Source organism: Electrophorus electricus, chromosome 3 (assembly GCF_013358815.1).
Source record: "Electrophorus electricus isolate fEleEle1 chromosome 3, fEleEle1.pri, whole genome shotgun sequence".
Classification (NCBI taxonomy): domain Eukaryota; kingdom Metazoa; phylum Chordata; class Actinopteri; order Gymnotiformes; family Gymnotidae; genus Electrophorus; species Electrophorus electricus.
Window position 1 is genome coordinate 11,434,231 of NC_049537.1, and position 17,131 is coordinate 11,451,361.

Consider the following 17,131-nt stretch of genomic DNA (forward strand, 5'->3'; position numbering starts at 1 on the left):
AAGTGGCATGATAGAATTATGTGCATAGGACCACAGTAAATCTTCACAAGGAATATAATAAACAACAGCAATATTAATAATATTAAATGCATTCGTATTGAAGTTGCAGTCTGATTTGTCAGTTGTGAAATAGGATATTTGATTATTTATACATTTTCAGAGAAATCTCGGAATTGTATTCATATCTTACATTAATGTTTGAACATATGAGGCAAATCAAATGCTTGTAAAAGAAAAAAATTGCTCTTTCTTACACAAGCATCATTTTAACACCATTTAAAAGGTCACGTTAGCATGTTCACCAGACTATGATTCAAAATATTCATCCCACTTCAGGTTATTCATTCAGATTGAACATTTACATTTTACAATGGTCTGTTGCAGTTTAAATGTTGCAATTCTGCCTTAGCTCCTTACATACTGCGACACAATATAAAAGCTAAAACATTGGCCAAGTTGTAATGTCATTTCCTGAAACAAACAAGACTGGTATTTGTTATACAGCACGAGTAGTGATAACATTGTTCAGATAGGACTTGCTCTGTTCTGATGTGTATTTTGGATTTGCAAAATGTCTTCCCCATAATGTTAGATTAGTTTATATACATGTTGTGTTATAGGCTATTTGGATGTGTACAGTTATCTGGTTGTGTATTTGGCATGAGGTCAATGGAGCTTGCTAATTCACTTGCTGAATCATGAAGTGACTGGTCAAACTGCTTCTTGGTCAGCTGTGTGTTGTTGCATTGTTACTTCATGCACATGTGAGCTTTTGTCATAAGATTTCTCGGTACTACAGATATAAAAAAATATATCTGATCTTGCACGGCAAGGTCATCCATTCCGCCAGAATAACATTCAGCATGAACTTTGCTCACTGAAGGTAATTACTGAGGACAGAAGTCTGATACAAGTCAGGTCAGCCACCTGAGCTGGAAACAGAAAAATATCTGTAGACATGAGGAAGCACTAAACATCACTGCATTACATGCCTGAAACAGCATTAGCGGGGGAGACATCTAGACATCTCCGAGATCACAGATTTCAGGCTGTCATTAACCTCAAAGGATTTGCAACCTAGTATTTACATAACAATTTAATTATACATTATGAAAACTTGTATTTGTCCTATTTTAACCTATACTATAGACTATGATGCATATATAGCTCAGCCATTATAGATATATAATACTTTAACCCTTCAATCAGTGTTTCAGTTCATAATTCAATATGCTGTCCAATTATTTATGGACTACTCGGTATATAGCTAAATTCTAAATTCTTTACTTTTCGTTTGTTAATAACCTTTTACGTAAAGTTATTTCTTCTTTTATTCAGGTGAAAAAAATTGTGTACAGGGAAATTGCAATGGGTCTGGTAATACCCATTATTAAATCAAGGTAGTGAACTTTATATTGACTTATCGCTAACGTGAATTTATGAGAAAAAAGAAACGACAGTTTTAAGAGGATTTTTAAGACGATTCAATTTGGGAAAAGGAAAACTTGACGTACGTGCATGTTGACCAATAGTACGGTACCGATCCACGCTCTAAGGGGCGGTATTGCGTAAGAAGATCGCATATCGTCGATGGAAGGGGCTTTTGTTTTCGTTTGAAGAAAAGTCTTGGAACAAAATTTCGAAGCAGAGATATCCTAACATTGTTTTGCATTGTTCTCGAGTACAGACACAAAAGTTTTTAGTCGTGGATTTTCGCTACTGTAAATTCTATGAACTTAAGCATTTTCAAGCTCTTTTGCCGCTTCGCTTTGGAGTAGTTATTGGCAGAGATTGGAAGGCGGAAGAAGGGAATTCCGAAGGGAAGGACGGAAAGCTTAGTGATGGATCATACCGGCTTCGGTTTTATTTTGGACCATATACGTCATGTTTCTTACTTAGATTTGAAGCTGCAGGCAAGTGTTGCCCTAATATAAATGCTCATTTTCTTAAGTTACCCTATTAATGCCATAAATTCGCCAACTATTAATGATTAAGAGACTCAAAATGGCGGAAAGCTGGCCAATCCCCCAGGCCCTATTTCTGCTGATAGTGAGTGTTGTGGGCCTGGATAGTTGTCCTCCACTTTGTACGTGTTCCGATGGTACCGATACAGCACAGCTCTTGGACTGCAGTCGGAAAAGATTGTCCGAAGCCCATTTTAAGGTCCCATCTTGGATTACGCATGTGTAAGTAATGGTCCAAGCTGAGCACAATTTGTTTACATGCTTCGAGGTCTGGCCTCCTGTGGGAACTTTCGTACGTCCGGAAAAGCGGAGGGTAGTTTGCTTACGATAGATGGATAACTAACCCAAGATGGTTAACTTCAGTGTAACTGTTAGTTAGCTAATATAGCTGTATTCTATTCCGAATAACTCGTCTGGTTTTCTCTGTTTGTAACCTATGTGTCCGTGCTATAGTAACCGTAGTACTTTTGCGCGTAGTACCAACAACTTGGTTTTCTAGAAAATCAGAAACTTGAGCTGATGAGCTAACTTACATTTAGCTACCTAGTACTTTACAAACACTAGGCGTGTATTCTGGGCTAAAGTCGTAAGGACTCTGTCTACACCCTAAACCCATCAACGCAAGTACACTAGGGAAGACTGTTAAATTTGTTTGTGGGACGCGTGATATCCTTAATGTCATCCTTAATGTTATCCTGTTGTTTTTTCAAAGCTAACTAGAATGTCTTTTTCCTGATACCATTTCTAATCATATTCCTATATCAGACTAAACTGTTATTTGTTTTAGGTCTTTGAACCATAATGAGCTGTCAGGTGTGCCTTTTCTTGGCGAAGCTTCCTCAAACATTACATTGTTGTTGCTGTAAGTTGCTCTATTAGCCATTCTTTATGAAATTACTAGAATATAATTTCTGTTATTGTAGATGATGAGAATTTCCTGAAGATCACATTTCTTATTATGCATAAATAATCAATTGTCACACAGGCTAATCTTGGCTTTGCTAATTAAAATATAGCCTGTGCTTATAAGGCCATTGAATGGGTAAGGGAAAAATGGAAACGCCTTTTCCCATTTTTTGTGCATGTAGTGTTCATAACCGAATCTCTGAAGTGGTGGTGGAACATCTTCTGCCTTATTCATCTCTGGAAAGTCTTGATCTGAGCTCCAATTTGATTTCGGAGTTGAAAGCTGGATCATTCCCTCCCATGCAACTGAAATACTTGTAGGTCCTTTACTTCATTTTGATGTTAGTTTGGTTGGTTTTCTTTCTACCCTGACACTTTGTAAATCATGATATAGTGGTTTTGTTGGACTAACAAAGGCTAATTACAACAGATAGTGTGAATACTTGTCATCTACGTAAAGCCCTGCCGGATGTACTGTTTTCTCCTGTTTGTGGCTTAGGAATCTGAGCAACAATAAGATCAGCTCTCTTGAACCAGGTTGCTTTGGCAACCTCAGCTCTCTGCTAGTACTGAAGATTAACAGGAACAGACTATCCTTCCTGTCTGCTAAAGTCTTCACTCTCTCTCAGCTACAAGTTCTGTGAGTGGATTCAGGCTTCTTCAGTATGGTTTGATAAGGTTGTTTATGAGGTTGTTTTTAAAGATGATAAATGGTGACCATTACCCAAAAATATTTGCATGGATATCATATTTATGTAGACATATCTAACTGGCTTATTTATGTTTCTGTGCATTTCTAGTTCATTAGTCTGTTTGGTATGAATATGTACTTGTTATGGAATGAATCCTGCCTTACCCATTTCAGGGAGTTGAAACGCAATAAGATCAGAGCAGTAGACAGTCTGATCTTCAAAGAGCTAGAGTCTCTGAAGTCTCTGAAGCTGCAGAGGAACAGCATCACTAAGCTGATGGATGGTGCACTTTTTGGGCTCGACAATATGGAGGAGCTGTGAGTGAATTCCGATGAGTGCATGGCACATTCTCTGCCTTCATCTTTAATTGAACTCATTTTTTTCATTGACTTCTTTTTAATTATTGACTTTAAAATCTCTCTGCCCCGGCCCCTGCTCTGCATATGTTCAAATGGGAGCTTAAGTATTCATGCTCAGGGGTTTGGTGTAGTGATGGGTCACGCTGTGGTTGTGCATCTTCCTCTTGTCTGTCTGCAGAGAGCTGGAACATAACAACCTGACAGAGCTGAGCAAGGGCTGGCTGTATGGCCTGCACATGCTTCGCGTGCTGCACCTCAGCCACAACAACGTGGGCCTTGTCCGCGCTGACGCCTGGGAGTTCTGCCACCGCTTGGAAGAGTTGTGAGTGAAAACTGTGGTGTGTTGGGCCTGCCATCTTCACATCCCTGACGCAGACGGGGGGGCTCAGACTGTAGTTTCTAACCCAAAGGACCGTGCTATGGTGGAGTACTGCAAGAAAACAAAGGAGAGGGACTGTGTTGGATCATATTATCTGTATTCAGCTGTACCTTTTATATCAATAATAATAAAAAGGCAATCATTTTTTCCAGCATTAGAATCAGAAATGGAAATTGTAACAATGGATGATGCTTTACTTGATCACCAAGAGAAATATTTTTGTAGCTCACAGACTTGAGTGATGAATCTTACTCTCTCTGTTTTGTGTGTGTGTGTGTGTGTGTGTGTGTGTGTGTGTGTGTGTGTGTGTGTGTGTGTGTGTGTGTGTGTGTGTGTGTGTGTGTTTACTAGGGATCTGTCCTTTAATCACCTGAGCCGTCTGGAAGGCTGGGCGTTCACTGGGCTTGGGCTGTTGCAAAGTCTGAACCTGGGCGAGAATCACATCACACACCTCGGGGACGGAGTGTTCAGTGGCCTGGCAAATGTTCGAACGCTGTAAGATTTCCTATCCCCCCCCCCCCCCCCCCCCAATAAGATTTGTTTCAGGCCAAAGCAAGGGCCATTAAGCAATCTTGTCACTGAGGTGGGCACTTCAGTGGCCAAGACAGTGACAATTTGCAGTGAAATCCCACCTGTTCATCTAGACAAACATGCATTCTTCCTAGTACACAAACAGCATAATGTACAGATCAGATGCACTCTGTTCTAGCAGTGAACACAATGACTTGCTACAGTGTAGCAATACTATGAGCACCAGCATTAGTGCTGCAACCTAAAATGTTCTCTGCTTGGCATCTCGCTTTACCATGAAATGGTGCCAGATGGTATCAAGTATCTGATTAAATTAAATTTTCAGTTAAAATTTAAAATATCAGGTTTGAATATTCATCCTTATTTACCCACAGAATGCATCCACATACTTGAATGTCAAGTAGGCTCCCACAGGTGTAAACAGGGTTTCCCCTCAAACACAGTACTCTAGGCTGACTGTTCTTTTGCTTTCAACATTGCTCTCAGATGAACACAAGTCAAAGCCAGGTGTGTATGTATATGTAGAGTAGGTTTTGTAATTGCTCCCTGACCTCATTTTGAAAACTTATAGCAAACCATAGTGATTTTCTATTAGGATGAGTGTAAATACTTTATATTTAAGATGCTGTTCCACATAGATGATGAGCCATAATGATCTTATTGTACACACTACTAGAATGCCAAATAATTGAGTTTCCTCTGGGCATGCAACAGTATTATGCTGCCATTTCAGTCATGATTTTCGCAGCTGAAACATTTCACTCCCTAGTCCATGCATAAGAGAGTCATGTTCAGTCCTGTCTCCCTCTGCGTGGGTTTGGCAGAAGCAAGGAGAACTGTGTGAGCCTTTGGGAGTCTTGAAATGCTCTCGTCCACTCCCACAAGCCCCTAGCAGCTCCTTGTTTGTGGCTTCCGGATGGGGAACTGGGCCCCACCGCTGAAGCTGCAGGTGCATAGTCACAGCGTTCCACAATCACCGTTGGACATGTGGGGTTGCTTGGCAATAGTGGGACTCTGCCTCTGATGTTCTGCTGGGCTTGTCCTTTGTTTTTTTTCAGAGACATCCGTAACAACGACATCTCACTGGCCATAGAGGACTTGGTCGGTATGTTTGTGGGCATGAAAAAGCTCAACACGTTGTAAGTTTGACTCCGTGGTGGTGGTGTTTGTTTTTTTTTTGTTTTGTTTTTTTGTTTGTTTGTTTTTGTTTTTTTTTTAAATCAACTTATGTTGACCTACATACAGCATGCGTTCTTGTGGTATGTGATCGTGTAATATAGCTGCTTGGAAAGATTGTGTGTGTCTGTCCTTTAGGATCCTACAGAAGAACAAGATCAGGACCATCACTAAGAGGGCGTTTGAGGGTTTAGAGGAACTAGAGCATTTGTAAGGGCTTTTCGCTGTTTGTTTCAGTTAATTCTCCAATGTTCTTGTGTGTCTGCTGTATAATCCGTGCAGTAATGTGGTGGTAAGGTATTTTAAAATATCTCTGCACAGAGATTTGAGTAAGAATCGGCTCATGTCCCTTCACCCGGATGCGTTCTCTCATCTGAAACTCAAATCGCTGTAAGTTTGCTGATTATCTTTGTTCTAGTGTGGTTGATTTTGTATTGCTCTGTGCTCTAGTGTGCTGGCTATATGGATATGCAGTTGCATTTGTACAGGGGTGGGGACATTTATTTTAAAAAAAAATCTGCAAAGTGCTGGTCTGACTGTGGGTTTTCACCCCAGCCAGACAAGAACACTCCTGATCACCTGTCAGCCGATTAAACAAGTGGGATGCTACAACTCTGTTTGAAGGAAAGCCAGCTACATAGGCTTTTTATGTCTAGGGTTTCCCACCACTGCTGTAGAAATTGCCATCAGGAAACTATGCATAATGCATTCATTAACTGTAAGCTAACACAATGGGATTTTATTACTCATGGTGCCTTTTTTTTTGTTTTGTTTTGTTCTGTTTTTCTTTTAAAGTGACTTGAACACCAGCAGTCTCCTCTGTGACTGCCATCTTAAGTGGCTGAGCCAGTGGCTGACTGACAGCTGCTTCCAGCAGTCATGCACTGCAGTGTGTGCACATCCCACCCCCCTGGCAGGCAGGAGCATCTTCGCTGTCAGACTAGAAGAATTAGTCTGTAGTGAGTTACCGCTGGTGTCACATATCTATGTTATGCCTGAAATGTTTCAACTTTCATTCACAATGATGTGAAAAAATGATTTAGGATGTTATTTCTCAAGCAAAGTTAGCAAGTGCCAGGATATTGAGTGTTTTCGACATGACAGATACACAGGCCCAGACCCAGAGCAATCCTGTTGTTGAAGGCTTACAGCAGGGAGCTAAGTGAACTATGTAACTCCTCTTGGAAAGGAACTGGAAACCAGGTCAAACACTTCTCAGAATTAAAAAGATACAGTCCAGCCAATGCTCATTACATTGTAATCAATTCTGGCAATGCACAAATTTCAAACTAATTGACTGATTTTTCTGATATTAAAAAATAGGAGAGAGAGAGGAGAGGAGAGATGTGGGAGTTGAATTGAGGGAAAATAAGGCCTGGTTTCACATCTGTGTTGACTAAGAGGACTGTGAGGTGTCTCTCAAAATCATCAGTCTGCTTTGCAAAACCCTACATGTGTCATGTATATTATTGTGAGATGATGTACTTCATTTTATTCAACTCCAAAAATAATATGCTACAGTGCTGAGTGTCAGTCATTTAAGGTGTTTTTCAGACAAATCACAATAAATGTAATATCACTTTTCAGCTCACAGTATTAAAAAATGGGTTAAATCTATATTGTCCAGCCCTACGCTGGTCTTGTAGAAGCGGTTAAAGGACTACACCACACCTCTTTGCCTTTCTGACCCGCTCATGCTGCATCTCCCTCTCAGACGACTTCCCCAAGCCTCAGATCAGCAGCAGCCCCAGTACAGTGGTGGCCCTGCGGGGCACCAACGTCACTCTCAACTGCTCCGCCTTCAGCAGCAGTGACGCTCCTATGAGTGCCTCCTGGAGGAAGGACAGGGAAGTGCTGTACGAGACACAGGTGCAGAACTACGCCCGATACCAGGAACACCGTCTCCTCTACACCAGTGCCCTCCACCTGCTTGGCGTAAACTTCACTGATGAGGGCCACTACCAGTGTGTCATCTCCAACCACTTTGGCTCTAACTACTCAGCCGAGGCCAAGCTCACGGTTAATGGTAAGGGCCCGTTGCTCGTCCTCTGAAGGTGGTGATGTCTGAGTGTAGACTATACTTTTTCAGAATTTGCATTGCAGTCTGTCATAGTGTATGAGTATGAAATGTCAAAAGGCGGTAAGATGACCTCTGGGTTCTCTACCTATAGAATGTAACAGAAATTGGGGATATGGTTTGTCTGTCACTCCAAGATAATCATTACTTTAGTTGCTTTGTGATGCATGAGACGGCGTCTCCTCAGGGTTTCGATGTTTGGTGTGCAGCTGACAATCGGTTTTGCCCTTGTTGATTCTGAAATAGGTTTGGCTTCTGCCCTTGTGGTTTACATTTCTTATCTCTCCCCAGTTGTTTTCTGTATGCCTCTAATTTAATTTCCACTTTCATTGGAATCTAGATTACATGACCGCCTGGGAAACAGGCCTGGGCAATGTGATTGTTTATCATCTCATAATTCAGATGCAAGAGAGGCTTTATTCCCAAACTGCACTCAAAGGCAAAAGTTTAGCATCAAATAGGATCTTAATGGTACTGAACATTAGGCCCAGAGTTTAAGTGTACAGATCCGTTCCCATCAGCGTTTTGCTTGTTTGTGTACAGCCAGAAGTCTGAGAGAAATTTGTCCTTACAAATTTGGAACCAGGGTAACATTAGAGTGCTCAAAAGAACAAGACTGCTTCAGTAAGCTCTTTTGACTTTGTTACAGACAACAGAAGAATAGGAATAAGAAGTCCTTCAGAAGGAGTACCATCACTGGGAATGATGATACGTAGAGGAGCATAGCTTTTGAGTTAAAGTAGTGCTAACCTTTGAGACATCAACTATGTGTTAAATGTGTCATCATTTGCCTGAAGCATGTGGCATTCTATTTATTTGCTACTAATTTATTTATAATTGGTAATTATGCTATTATCTTTTAATTAAACAGTTTGTGAAAGCAGGATATCTCAAACAGCCTCTACCTCCAGTCTTTTGAAGCCATTTTTCTTTTGCTAAAAATGGAAGCTTTTAACTTGGGTATACTGTCTAAACATATATGTATGTATACTTCTCCATAAACAAATTTGGCATAAATGGATTTTGTTTGTTTGAAGTGTATCTTGAAGAATAAAAAAACAATCCTTTTTTTTTTTTTTTTTAAATGGAAAGAACTATGTAGTGGAGTAAAAACCTTTGGACTTGCTTTTCCTTTAAGAAAGTTTACTAGGACAACATGAGCCACTTATATTTTGAAGTCTGCTAGAAATATCATTTAGCCAAATAACAATATTTGCCTTTAATATTCCTTCTAATATTTTGATACTAAACTTCTGTAGGCTGTTATTCCTGCTTCAGAGTCTATCAGCTTTTATCAGTCAATATGTGGCTTTATTTAATTCATTATACTGCAAGTGTTGTGCGTTATAACTCAGCCTTCTTGAGCCTATGTATTGACAGTTTGCCTTGTTCCCAGAGCTGCCCTCATTTCTCAAGACACCCATGGACCTGACCATCCGCATGGGCACGGTGGCGCGGCTGGAATGTGCAGCTGAGGGCCACCCTCCTCCCCAGATAGCCTGGCAGAAGGATGGCGGCATCAACTTCCCCGCTGCCCGCGAGAGAAGAATGCACGTCATGCCAGAAGATGACACGTTCTTTATTGCAAAAGTGAAGACCGAGGACATGGGCGTGTACAGCTGCACTGCTAAGAACGAGGCGGGCAGCCTGTCTGCCAATGCTACACTCACTGTACTAGGTACGGGGTGTACCTCGACTCACTAACACTAGAGATTTTTAGAAGGCAGTTATCCAGTGCATATTGCACAAATATGTATAAAATGGGTTGCTGAGCCATTAGTGTCTTGACTATATTTTTCTGTTCCTCCCTGCAGAGACGCCATCATTCCAGCGCCCCCTAGAGGACCGTATGGTCGCACGTGGCGAGACTGCCGTCCTCCAGTGCATAGCTCGCGGCAGCCCTGCCCCCCGACTCAACTGGACCAAAGATGACGGCCCGTTGTTGCTCACGGAGCGCCACTTCTTTGCGGCAGCCAATCAGTTGCTCATAATCGTCGATGCCAGGCCAGCAGATGCGGGAAAGTACACCTGTATCATGTCCAACACTTTGGGCACAGAGCGTGGCCACATCTACCTCGGTGTCTCACCCTCAGCCAACTGCGACCCGGTGGGTGGAGGCTATGACCAGGACAGCTGGACCACGGTAGGCATCGTGGTGATGGTGGTGGTGTGCTGTGTGGTGGGCACCTCGTTGGTCTGGGTGATAGTCATTTACCACATGCGACGGAAGAGTGAGGACTACAGCATCACTAACACGGGTAGGTGGGAACTGGAGTCCTCCCGCAGGTCCTCACACACTGCTTTCGCAGCATGGCTGCTTGTGCACAGTGTAATGGAAAGCTGCAGTTACAACCCCATTATCTTCAGTGACGTGCGCGGAGACAGTGACTGGCATATCCATGAGAAGTAGCATCTAAAGTCACCTAAAGTTTACATTTTCATCTTTGGTGCTTTTCTCAGAAAGGAGAACTCAGTCAGGCTTAGTCAGCAGCAGAGCTGAATGCGTCTGTTCAGAGAAATAATATGTAACGCTACACAGTTGCATAATGATCTTGGTTAGCTTTCTTGGATGGAGCAACTAACGGCTTAAGTTTGATGCAACAATGACCAAAGAAATAAAACCATGTATGTAAGCAGGTTCAGACCCTATCTGTCTCTGAAAGTCAGTGTGATTGTTGGAAAACCAAATAAGCAGTAAGAAGCTAGAAGATTAGTAAAGGAAGGTGAAGGGGTAGTTTTGTGAAGAATCGCATTCTGCATCTTCTAAATGTTTCTTCCTTAGTTTTACACTGGAGCTCTGAACAGAAGTCCATCTCAAAAATCACTACACACCGGCTCCAAAATATAACTGATCTAAAGTTATGCAAATAAGTTACATCCATCTTTTGAGGGTTTCTGTAGATAGCAGTATTCCATACCTTTACACTTGTAAGCAGGAGTAACTGCAAATGATCTGCGGCGTTACTAAATTGGCCATGTGTTTCAGATGAGATGAACCTGCCGGCGGACATCCCTAGCTACCTGTCCTCTCAGGGAACGCTGTCCGAGCCTCAGGAGGGATACAGCAACTCGGAGGCAGGCAGCCACCAGCAGCTCATGCCCTCGCTGCCCAACGGCTGCGCCCACAAGGGCACAGATGGTACGGCCAACCGCTGTGTGTGACTGAGGATGACAAGAATGAAAGGCAGCATGCCGTTCCAGGAAGGCCAGTAAACCACGTGTGCACTCGTGTGAACATGGTTGGCTTGTTTTAATACCCTTTTTCCTGTTTATTCAAGTTATATGAACTTATTAAAGAGCTCTGTCAAGTCAAAATAGCTAGCTAAATCCTATTAATAGAAGCACAGATGTTCCAACTTGAGTAGCTTTTTAACTGGACAAACATGGCAAGCGACTATCAATGTGACGTGGCTCAGTCAGTAGCCTGTGATTTGATTAATGATCAATTTATAATAAATCATTGATTTTGACCCGTACAAGTGCGCTATATTCTGTGCACATTTTGTATCTGTTCTGTTCTTTGTAAAAGCAGTTCATGCTTCATTGCTGTTAATTCTGAATTTTCAAATATTCTTTCAGGCTTTTTCCTTTTGATACTATAGCAAATAAATTAATACAACAAAGGAATTGAATGGACAACTTTACCACTGATGTTGATAAGATAGCTCACTCATTACTGTGTTTGTGCTTCACTTTTTATGGCATTCTAAAATCCTAAATTCTTCATGTTTAGTATTGCATGGCTATGGGTTTTTGCAGATTGCTGTTTTGCCTGCCTAATACAATGTTACTGTAAAAAGTTAATCTGCCAGCTACTGTTCACTGGAGGTGGTTGAATAGTAGAGAGTTAAGATTTTTCAGTAACTGGACTTGACCACGTTTAAATCTGAGAACTCTAGATGCTAACTATTCAGTGTGCTTTCAAGCTGGCTATTAGTAAATTCTGATGAATTCCCACAGGTGTGTGTTATCGAGAGATGGCTGCAGAAATGGACTCGGAGGCCAGTGGAATGCTAGGAAACCGTGTTGGGTCTCTGTTTGCTGGGCACAGCAGTTTCCACCCAGGAGAACCTAGGGAGGGATTGGCACCTGTGCCTAACGGTCAGTTAGTGCCTGTGTGTGTGTGTGTGTGTGTGTGTGTGTGCGTGCCCGTCTGCCTATCTGTGTATGCCCATCTGTCTGTGTGTGTCTGTCTCTCTCTGTGTGTCCGAATATTTTGGATTCACTTTCTACAGTTTTGATCTAGCAGAATCTATGCCTGAATGACACAGAATCTCTGCATGTTTTCTACTCCAGTCTGGGAACAGCTTGAGCAGGACTGGGTGTACAAAGCAATTTGCTCTTCAGACGCAGTCTCCTGTCTGTCCCCCACAGGTGGTGCTGGGTCATTGGTCATCTGCTCGGACTGCTACGACAACGGCAACATCTACTCCCGTACGCGTGACTACTGCCCCTATGCCTACCTGGAGGAGGAGGGAGACGTGCTGGCTTCTCAGGAGCCCCGGGATACACCCGGGTGGGCCGAAGGCATGCAGCACTGTGACGCAGCGGTGGACAGCCAGTTCACCCAGCAGGATGCTGTCGCCTTTCTCACTCGCCATGAGCCCCAGCGGCATCCCTTGCTCCGCCACAACAGCGGTCAGAGCCCAGCCAGAGCAGATATGGACAGGCCACACATGTTGATACATAACCAGGGGAGGGCTATAGGGTGCATGGACACATTGGCTGTTTCTATGGTCTTTTACAGTGGGATGTGTTGGGTCTCTGTTCTCTTCTCATGCTGTTCCTTGTTTCTTTCTCTCTGCAGATGTTCCCAGCAGGTCGTTTTGGGGTACAGCTGAACCCCATGCTCCCGTCCTGTCCCAGGGGCCAGTGCCTCTACAGAAGCCTCGTTCGGAGCCCTCTGCTGGGGATGTGCTAGAGGAGACCTTGTACAGGACTAACCCTCAGGACCATGGCCAGCCTCCCACATAGAGCCTGCCCACCACCCATCTTTTACAAAGCCTGCTGTGATGCATGGTCAGCCCCTTCCCCACCTCCCTCTCGCTGTGCCCTTAAATCCCACTACCTCCTGAGAAGACACAAAAAAAGGCCTCTCTCTTGTGTGTTTACATTCCATCCCATCGCCCTGTTGGAAATTGCTGGGATGTGTGCGTCTGGTGAAAAAAGAGGGGGGAAAAAACAACTCCCTAGGACATGGTGGTGATCAAGTTTAAGTTGAGGCTCTGAATGTGTTTCAAAGAACTTCACTTGTCCTGCCTTTATATGTGATTCCTAGGCCCCCCTGCCCTTTACCTGAACTTTGGGATAGATGAGCTATCATGTGTATGCCAAAGAATTGAGTGCTGCCCTGGCTCTACAAAAGGGCCTGTTTGTGTACAGATTGTCAGGATCCTACCATGCTTATCAAAGTCAGGAGTGGCCAACCCACCTGTCAGTCATAAGAGTGATCGACTGGAGAATAATATCTGGTCTGCATTCCTGTTCCTATTGGTCACGTCAGAGCTGGTGGTATTGGCCCATAACTTATTCCCTTATAAGGGTAGAATGCTGTTTCCGTCCTTCTGCCACAGTATTGTAAGCTGAAATGCCTGTTTGTCAAAACTTTTGTGCTGTTCACAAAGGCATATGCGCGCGCATATATAAAATCTCACACAATATGTACACACACACACACACACACACACACTTTTTCCTTTCTTTTTTTTATTTAAAGGAAGGCCACTATGTCGGACAAAGATATTGTACTTTTGACAATCGATCTTTATGCACCCCCCATACTGGCTCTATCTATTTCCATGCTCTAACATCTCGTCACTTGCGATATTAGTGTTTGCATGTGCATTGATTTTTATGCAGTCCATTTTCCATTTCTCAAAAGCTCCACTCAATCCTCCTCTGTGTGGAAGCTTAGAGACTCCCCCAAAAGAGCATGAATCAGGAGTCCCTGTGCTTTTGAATATATTTATGAGTGCATATATAATAATGATTTCACCATGTTATGCTTCTCCCATGCCTATTAAATGCTGCAGACATAATGAAGGAATGTCTAGCAGACAGCTTCAGTTGTTTGGATGTGTATACAGTTTTATGAACTTGTTTTAAAAATGGTTGGCTAAGAGATCTAGGCCTTGAGATGAGGTGTCCTCCTAACTCTTAAGTCTGTTGGCAGATAATGGTCCCTGGAAGTTTTTGCCTAAGCAGTTCTCTTTAAAAGACCCATTATGACTGTATCCTTGCTAAAATTCAGCAAGAAACAGAACATCTGAGGCATCTTTGTGAAGGTCCCTGTCATGTGACTGGTAGACTTGCACAGGATTTGTTGTGGCAAATCAAAGACTCAGCTGTTTTGAATGTCATTTAAACTAGGAGCGCTGTTGTGTCTTATTTGTTAAGAAAGAAGCAGATCAGTTACTCTTATGAAAATCTGGAACCATGGGTTTATCTCTGCTTTCCAGTTACTGTCTGATTTCATTTACTCTGCCATTGTATGAGTATTTTTAAGTCCAGGCTCATAACTTTTCTCCAGACCATCCTCCCCCTTCTTTACCAGAACAGCCCATTCTGTGCAAGTAGGTTTCTACATTTGCTGGTGTATATTAAATGAGTTGGTAACTATACACCAATTACTCTTTCAGTAAACTTGCCAATATAAAGGAGTTGTTTTAGAAACATCACCCAGAGCTTTAACTTCTTGAGTCTGTGTGTGCATCCCGGTTTTTGTGGCGAGCAGTCTCATGTCGCCAAGTGCTTGCACTTCATCTCATTGTGAATCTCCTGTCTGAACTGGCCTTTAGTGAGTGATGTTACAGCCTGACTGATATGGAAATGCCTGCTGATCACTCATGATAGTGAGTGATACCCACCCTGCATTCATCAGGGTGTGGATCTCACACATACAACACTCCGCTTGCCTTCTCATAGATCAGCAACTGGGTGCCCTCGGTTCCTTCTGTGGCTTCTTGAAAGCTTGCGCAGACTGCTGCTTGGTGGTGGTGTGCTGTGTGCTGGGCACCTCGCTGGTCTGGGTGATGGTCATTTACCACATATGCTGCAAGAGCTTGGAATACAGCGTCACCAGCACGGGTAGGTGGGAAGTGGAATCCTCTCAAAGACTCTTACACCTCTCTAACAGCGCGGCCACTTGTGTGCTGGAAAGCTGCGATTACAAAACCATTATCTTCAGTTATGTGCGCGGGGACAGTGACTAGATGCTACTTGTCATGGATACGCCAAAGTTAGCTGAAGTTCATGTTTTCATCTTTGGTGTGTTTCTCAGAAAGGAAAGCTTAGGCAGACTTAGTCAGTAGTAGAGCTGGGTGTGTCTGTCTTCCCGAGAAATGACTAAATAATGTGCAACTCTACACAGTTGCATTACGATTTTGGTCAGCTTTCTTGGAAAAGGAGTATCTGTCTCTGAAAGCAGAGAGAAGCTAGAAGATGACAGCTGAATTGTTTGTTTTTCTCCTTCAGTGTTTTGACCCTGACTGTTTCATTCCAAGAGCATTTAAAAAAAATTTTTTTTTAGTTTTAGCACTTTTTTTTTTTTTTGGTCAACAGATGATTTTTCTGTGCAGTATGTTTGGTTCGTCCTACCTGGTACAGTTCTCTAATGTGGTCCCCTATGACTGGTTAAATTGATCTGAAGTGTGTGCACGTGTGCGTGCATGTACGTGTGTGCAATATGAGAATGTGAAAGGGGACATAACCAAGCTGTAGGTGCAACTGAGGTACTCTTAACATGTAATTGTGAAATGTGTATATTGTGAAGTGCACTACAGCCTCCAGTCACTACACTTAATTACAGTATGTATCAGTTATGTGGGTACTTTCCATTTCTATCTGGTGAAGTGAATATGCTGTTGGTTAGTGTAAAATGTTTAGTAATATTCTATCCAGGTGCCACATTTTCATATTCCGCTTGAAATTGCTTTACTTTTGCAGCTTACATGTTCTCATTATTTTATGTTCATTCATTTAAATATAATTATGTTTTTATATTGGTTTCTGTTGAACGCTGTCTCCCTGTGGAATGAGACGTATTAGTTTTCAAGCTGTGTTATGATTTGCACATGGTTCTCTTCCCCCAGTCAGCCCTACATCCTAGAGCAGGCTAGCCCCTGTTGCTAAGCAATGGGATTGACTTCCTGTCCTTTTCCATCAACGGCAGGCAACTGGTGTGGGGCATCAGAGGCTTTTGCTGTGTTTCTTCCTCTGTGTTAAATCTGGATCTGGGTAATAGCTGTAGTGTGTAAACCTTCACTCGCACTCACTTTTGCTTTTAAAAAATGATGGCAAACTCAATTCCGGTTATATATGTAAGAAACACCAAATAATTAGGCATGTTCTTGGGTAGCCTTAGATGTTAATTTAAAACAGACTTTTCTTTTAAGAGGTTGTCCATTAAAAGGTAATTAAGTTCTGAGTTTGCCTTTTATCTGTGTGTTTTCATTCAACGTTTTGAAGTCAGTTGGAATTGATTTTGCACCAATAAATCTCATTCACACGACTCCTGCCAGTACATCTTTTTGAATTGAGACCAAAGTTCAGCATTAATGCTTCCACACTATTTCAGTGCTGCTGTTTTCTCTTTTTGTTCGTTTTATTTCTGATATTGTACCTGTACATTCTGTAAAAGCATGTAAAAAGAACTTTGTTTCATAATGTTGAATATTTATCTGACATTTAAACAATAAAATGTAAATTCTGAACTGTACTAGATCTGAAGCTGCAGATTGCTGGCTGAATGGATGTAAGATGTTGCTGGATGTCGTGCGAAGGATGCTAATATGACACTTTTCTCCTCCTTGTTCTGCACAACACTGAAATCTGGCTTCTCTACCAGCGATGTGGTAGCTCCTAGCAGTGTGATTTGAATTAGGTCAGCAGTGTAGAAGGAAAAAGTTCTGGCAGGTTTAAAAGAGTTTAGACATTTGAATCCTACTAAACGCCCCAGCTGGCAGTTTTCATTCCTGGTTTGTGTGTGAAGAGCTGGCATATTTTGGGTAATGGGATCAAAGAGCCTACCTCATTTCTGTTGCTAACCC

General features: G+C 42.4%; 1 protein-coding gene across 2 annotated transcripts; it reads left to right on the forward strand.

Annotated features, from left to right (window-relative positions):
* Positions 1–1,585: 1,585 nt before the first annotated feature.
* On the forward strand, positions 1,586–16,805 carry lrig2 (leucine-rich repeats and immunoglobulin-like domains 2). Of its 2 annotated transcripts, XM_027023127.2 has the most exons (18): positions 1,586–2,186; positions 2,752–2,826; positions 3,053–3,187; positions 3,370–3,510; positions 3,736–3,879; positions 4,100–4,243; positions 4,652–4,795; positions 5,890–5,970; positions 6,146–6,217; positions 6,329–6,397; positions 6,803–6,966; positions 7,722–8,033; positions 9,481–9,762; positions 9,899–10,342; positions 11,071–11,223; positions 12,045–12,185; positions 12,459–12,722; positions 12,892–16,805. In XM_027023127.2, the coding sequence occupies exons 1-18, from the start codon at positions 1,987–1,989 to the stop codon at positions 13,056–13,058; spliced, it is 3,132 nt and encodes a 1,043-aa protein (XP_026878928.2). In that variant the 5' UTR covers positions 1,586–1,986; the 3' UTR covers positions 13,059–16,805. The 2 variants fall into 2 exon arrangements, with proteins under 2 accessions (XP_026878928.2, XP_035380110.1); XM_035524217.1 differs by lacking the exons at positions 12,459–12,722; positions 12,892–16,805 and having other exon boundaries at positions 11,071–11,289; positions 12,045–12,121.
* The last annotated feature ends 326 nt before the right edge of the window (positions 16,806–17,131 follow it).